At 39.5% G+C, this 6,000-nt stretch overlaps 1 protein-coding gene across 2 annotated transcripts in view; it reads right to left on the reverse strand.

Annotated features, from left to right (window-relative positions):
* Positions 1-6,000, reverse strand: part of LOC110464077 (mitogen-activated protein kinase kinase kinase 11-like) — a 68,589-nt gene that overhangs the window by 21,866 nt on the left and 40,723 nt on the right. For both annotated transcript variants that reach the window (XM_021519110.1, XM_021519108.1), the window contains exon 3: positions 4,310-4,458. In XM_021519110.1, the coding sequence (XP_021374785.1) occupies positions 4,310-4,458 (149 nt within the window). The remainder of the gene's footprint in view (positions 1-4,309; positions 4,459-6,000) is intronic.

Below are 6,000 nucleotides of genomic sequence, written 5' to 3' on the forward strand. Positions count from 1 at the left end.
GATGCGTGAAAGAAGGACAAAGTGGTGACTATAGTGTTCTCCACAAACAGCCCAATATAAACTCTCCAAACAGGGATGCGTGAAAGAAGGACAAAGTGGTGACTATAGAGTTCTCCACTAACAGCCCCATAGAAACTCTCCAAACAGGGATACTTGATGGAAGGACAAAGTGGTGACTATAGTGATCTCCACTAACAGCCCCAAAGAAACTCTATGAACAGGGATGCGTGATGGAAGGACAAAGTTGTGACTATAGTGTTCTCCACTAACAGCCCCATAGAAACTTTCCAAACAGGGATACTTGATGGAAGGACAAAGTGGTGACTATAGTGATCTCCACTAACAGCCCCAAAGAAACTCTACGAACAGGGATGCGTGATGGAAGGACAAAGTTGTGACTATAGTGTTCTCCACTAACAGCCCCATAGAAACTTTCCAAACAGGGATACTTGATGGAAGGACAAAGTGGTGACTATAGTGATCTCCACTAACAGCCCCAAAGAAACTCTACGAACAGGGATGCGTGATGGAAGGACAAAGTTGTGACTATAGTGTTCTCCACTAACAGCCCCATAGAAACTTTCCGAACAGGCTGAACAGGGATGCATGATGGAAGGACAAAGTGGTGACTACAGTGTTCTCCACTAACAGCCCCATAGAAACTCTCTGAACAGGGATGCATGATGGAAGGACAAAGTGGTGACTACAGTGTTCTCCACTAACAGCCCCATAGAAACTCTCCAAACAGGGATGCGTGAAAGAAGGACAAAGTGGTGACTATAGTGTTCTCCACAAACAGCCCAATAGAAACTCTCCAAACAGGGATGCGTGAAAGAAGGACAAAGTGGTGACTATAGTGTTCTCCACTAACAGCCCCATAGAAACTCTCCAAACAGGGATGCGTGATGGAAGGACAAAGTGGTGACTATTGTGATCTCCACTAACAGCCCCAAAGAAACTCTACGAACAGGGATGCGTGATGGAAGGACAAAGTGGTGACTATAGTGTTCTCCACTAACAGCCCCATAGAAACTCTCGAAACAGGGATGTGTGATGGAAGGACAAAGTGGTGACTATAGTGTTCTCTACTAACAGCCCCATAGAAACTCTCCAAACAGGGATGCGTGATGGAAGGACAAAGTGGTGACTATAGTGTTCCCCACTAACAGCCCCATAGAATTTCTCCGAACAGGGATGCGTGATGGAAGGACAAAGTGGTGACTATAGTGTTCCCCACTAACAGCCCCATAGAAACTCTCCGAACAGGGATGTGTGATGGAAGGACAAAGTTGTGACTATAGTGTTCTCCACTAACAGCCCCATAGAAACTCTCCAAACAGGGATGCATGATGGAAGGACAAAGTGGTGACTTTAGTGTTCTCTACTAACAGCCCCATAGAAACTCTCCAAACAGGGATGCGTGATGGAAGGACAAAGTGGTGACTATAGTGTTCTCTACTAACAGCCCCATAGAATCTCTCCAAACAGGGATGCGTGATGGAAGGACAAAGTGGTGACTACAGTGTTCTCAACTAACAGCCCCATAGAAACTCTCCGAACAAGGATGCATGATGGAAGGACAAAGTGGTGACTTTAGTGTTCTCTACTAACAGCCCCATAGAAACCCTCCGAACAAGGATGCATGATGGAAGGACAAAGTGGTGACTTTAGTGTTCTCTACTAACAGCCCCATAGAAACTCTCCGAACAGGGATGCATGATGGAAGGACAAAGTGGTGACTATGGTGTTCTCTACTCAAACTCGTTTGCTGCTTTAACCGATTTTTTCTGCTTATTAATTTTGCTCATTTTCTCAGCACATACTTGATCTGAATTCAGAAAGTTCTGAACCATTGAAAATGACATTTGTCAATTATGTAATTGTAAGCGAGGCTGATAAGGTTACTGTTGGTAACAGAATTGAAATTTCATCAATTTTCCATGACACAAGTGTCACAAACTATGTCTAATTATACTTTATACCTTGCAGCTGAAATTACTGGTACGTTGTACAAGAAAACTCAAGCAGTCAATGATTTGATTTTCTTTCTTCAGATGATTCCAAATTCTAATTATGTTCCCAGCTTAGCAATGATTGCAGCTCCTACACATAAAAGCCATTAATTGACTTCGGTATATGTTTGGCAGCAAAAGTTGCCTGGTTTTTGAATTCAGTGAAATATAACGAAAACCATATCCTGTATATATGTGAGAAGCTGTGGTATTGTACTGCTTTCTTTAATGACACACAAGACTGTACATACTGATAATTAATGTTTTGTTAAATAGTTTAACAGATATAAAGGAACATCAACTTTTAAAGACAACAATTGCATTTTCTGCATTCGAAACATTGTCTGAGATATTGTTGTAGTTTTTTTTTCTTCTTTTAATTTTATTTGAAAATGTATCTTAATCTTATATTTAAAGGTCAAAATGTTTTCTTTTGAAGAAATCAGTAAACTCACAGCTAATACATTCCAAGACTCACTTCCTGAACACCATTCTTTTTTTTAAACTCTGTAGAATGTTATACCTGCAGGTGTAGTATATATATCTCATATGTGTGTCTTTCCTTTTTATACGTTCCCTTTCAAAAGACATCTTTTGTATAAATAGCCTTTAAAAGACTTGAACTCAAATGTACAGATAAATGTTACACATGATAAACATTAAGAAATAAGTAAGCAAACTTGGGTATTCTGGACAAAGATTGGGACTATTTAGATTATTTCTAATTGGGAATGGACCTAAAATTGGAATGAGGCCAAATTGGACCCAACCTCCCCACATACTGTATAATAATAATAACAAGAGGCCCAGAGGGCCTGTATCACTCACCTGAATATGTTTAATATAATTGGTATGAAGTAAAGATATAGCACTCAATGGTACAGCACGTAAATATATATGAAATTTCAGAAAGATCAATCCAGTACTTGAGATATAGCAAGAACAAACTTCAAACAGAGCCCCACCCCTATGCCCCTAAGGGAGGGGGGGGTCATACCCACCGTTTATACAAAATTGAGTCCCATTGGCCAAAGGATCGATGCTCCAGACTAAATAAGGATGAAATCCCTTAATCCTGATAGTCAAAGAATTTGCTATATTTCCCCTATTGGGCCCCACCCCTTAGCCCCGAGGGGGACCAGACCAACTGTTTATACAAAATTGGTTCCCCTTCACCCAAGAATGCTTCAGACCAAATTTAGTCCAAATCCTTTCATTCCTACAGAGGAAGAAGGATTTTAAAGAATTTGCTACGTTTCCCCTATTGGGCCCATCCCCTCAGCCCCAAGGACTCAAAATTAAGTCCCCTTGGCCTAAGGATGCTCCAGAACAAACTTAGTCCAAATCTACGGGGCCGTTTAGGACAAGTAGCATTTTAAATGAAAAGTTGACGAACGAACGGACGACGGACGCTGCGCCATGGCATTTAATAATATACAGCATTTGATATATCGCCCTATCTAGCTAACATCAGCCAATCTAAAGCGCTTTACAAGTACATAGATATACAATTAATACAATTAGCATATACATTAATCATTACAAATTTTTGAGAAATTTGCAGGAGCTGCCTTATCAGGCGCTAACTACTAGTCCTATACCACCTGGCTGATATCTCCCTATGTGTGTATGGCTGTGTGTGAGCTGGAAATGTAATGTGTTCTGTTTGTAGTGGGACTGTGCTTCCAACAGCATCATTTATAGTGCCAACTCACTTGATCCACCCCAGACCAATTTATACTCCACCTGGGTTGTTGGAGTTGTGTGGACAGGAGAAAAAACACTTTCTCTGAATATCCATGCGTACGACGACTTTGGGGATCGAACCCCGACCGCCTGCGTGGAAGGCCAGAGTGTTGACCACTTGACAAATCCGCCCACAATACTGCAACCCTCCTCTCAGAAGAGGTGGGGTTTATGCATTCTTACTAACAATGGTCCCACAAACTGGTAAAATATGGTATGAATATATATATATACCACTTCATCAGTTTACGTAATATATTTAATATCATATATCTACACTGAATATTCTACACATTACTTACCAGGTAGTGCCAATCAGGGGCATGCAAGACATGTCAAAAGCATTTATATATAAGTCCCTCAGGGACATGCACAATAGACATGGCAATTCATGTCTCGTGGTCCTGTGTCCATGTTGTCATTTGTGCTGTGACAGTATATTTCACTTTATCTTATGAGTGGCCCCATCATCAGCGGACACTGTTATCAAACGACCTTGAGGACATAAAACAATGAAATCTTACCCAATACACCCTACGTAGCATACCCACCTGACATGAGTTTGGAGAAGAGACCTGGACAAGTGCTGGGGATGGGCAGGGTGAGTTTGTTCACCGCCACACCGTACGCCACACCCAGAGCATCAATGCCCTTGTAAGGCGTTTCGCCTGTCAGTAACTCCCAAAGGACCACACCATAGCTGGAAAACAAGACAGAAGGTAAATGTTAACGTGTCCTGTTTTATCATTCACTCATGCCAGTTCCATCACAGAAACAGGCACGCCAGCAAAGCAGGCTGCAGTTGTACTTCTGATCAATACCATTGTCTGTTTTTGACAGTTGATGAAGATGCCAATATCCCAATCTTACACAATGGTTCCATTCATACATACATATATATATATATCTACAATATACACAAGTTAAAGCCAAGCTCTTCCAAATCATAAACCAAGAACATTTAAATTTCAAATGTGTATAAATTCTAAAAAAGAAAAAACATGTACATACATACTTTTTAACATGTATATATTGAGATAGTAATAAAACCAACTCCAGGGCCCGTATTTATGAATCCGTTCTCATGCTCAAGCATGGATTCTGTGCTCAAGCCAGCTTTCTTGTAACCCACCTAAATCATGTCTACGAACAAAAAGTCAAATTCAAATATTGAAAACAGTATTTGGCTTCAAGTTTCTTCAATTTTTATCCAAAACTTCAACAAAACAAAGATTTTTTAAATAATTTATACCTGGAACAAGAAATTAGACTTGAGCAAAAATCCATGCTTGAGCATGAGAACAGTTTCATGAATACAGGCCCAGGTAAACAAAAGTTGCAACTATTCTAACAGTCTTCAGATATGAGCAAACTACTACAAACAATAACCTCATATCAAGTAACAGTGCCTATATCAAATTCTGCTTTGAAGAAAATCTGAATTCATCATATGATCAATATCAGCACAGCAATGTGGCAAAATTTTACAAAATACATCAATTATATGTGGTCTTACAGAAAGACGAAAAGCAGAAAGTACATATATATATATACATAATTATTTGAGAAAGTTTGAAAGTCAATCTTGATGAACAGCACAAAACACGTACACAAAACATGTACACAAAAAAATATCACACCCTGACAAGTGGTAATGGCTCCCTGGGGTCGAGGACAAAATACCACTGTACAATAACAGTGATAAAATACTGCTGGTTTCATTACAGAATAACCCAGACTTGCCAACAGATATCTGAGGATGATTCACTCTAATATAAACCGTTTCGTTCCCTACTCGGTTAACATTAGGGCAAAATAAAATGCTTTCTCACCTCCTTCAACGCTTTAGTGGTAATATACATGTATGCTTTTAGTTTAAGGATCCCTGTCCCACTGCAGTGGGTTCTATTGTATACACAGTATTCTCCCCTGAATTTGGTTTTGGATATAGTATATATAGAGTGAAATTCATCAGTTTGGTATGAATACTAAATGCTAAGTTTGTTTTGAATACAAAAAAGGAATCAAAAAATCTTTTATGAGCTTTTGAAAATGGCTGTTTCCCTTGTCAAGCAAAGATTGCAATTGCTTGACAAAGGAAGCAAGCATTTTAAAATCTTTTCAATCACTGTTGTGTTCAAAACAAACTTAGTATTTATGGTTTTGAATATGACTGTAGCTAGCCCAGTTGGTCTAGCATACCTTTGTTAACTATATGGCACAGTCAGTTAGAGTGATAGTA

This window comes from Mizuhopecten yessoensis, unplaced genomic scaffold, assembly GCF_002113885.1.
Source record: "Mizuhopecten yessoensis strain PY_sf001 unplaced genomic scaffold, ASM211388v2 scaffold10955, whole genome shotgun sequence".
Classification (NCBI taxonomy): domain Eukaryota; kingdom Metazoa; phylum Mollusca; class Bivalvia; order Pectinida; family Pectinidae; genus Mizuhopecten; species Mizuhopecten yessoensis.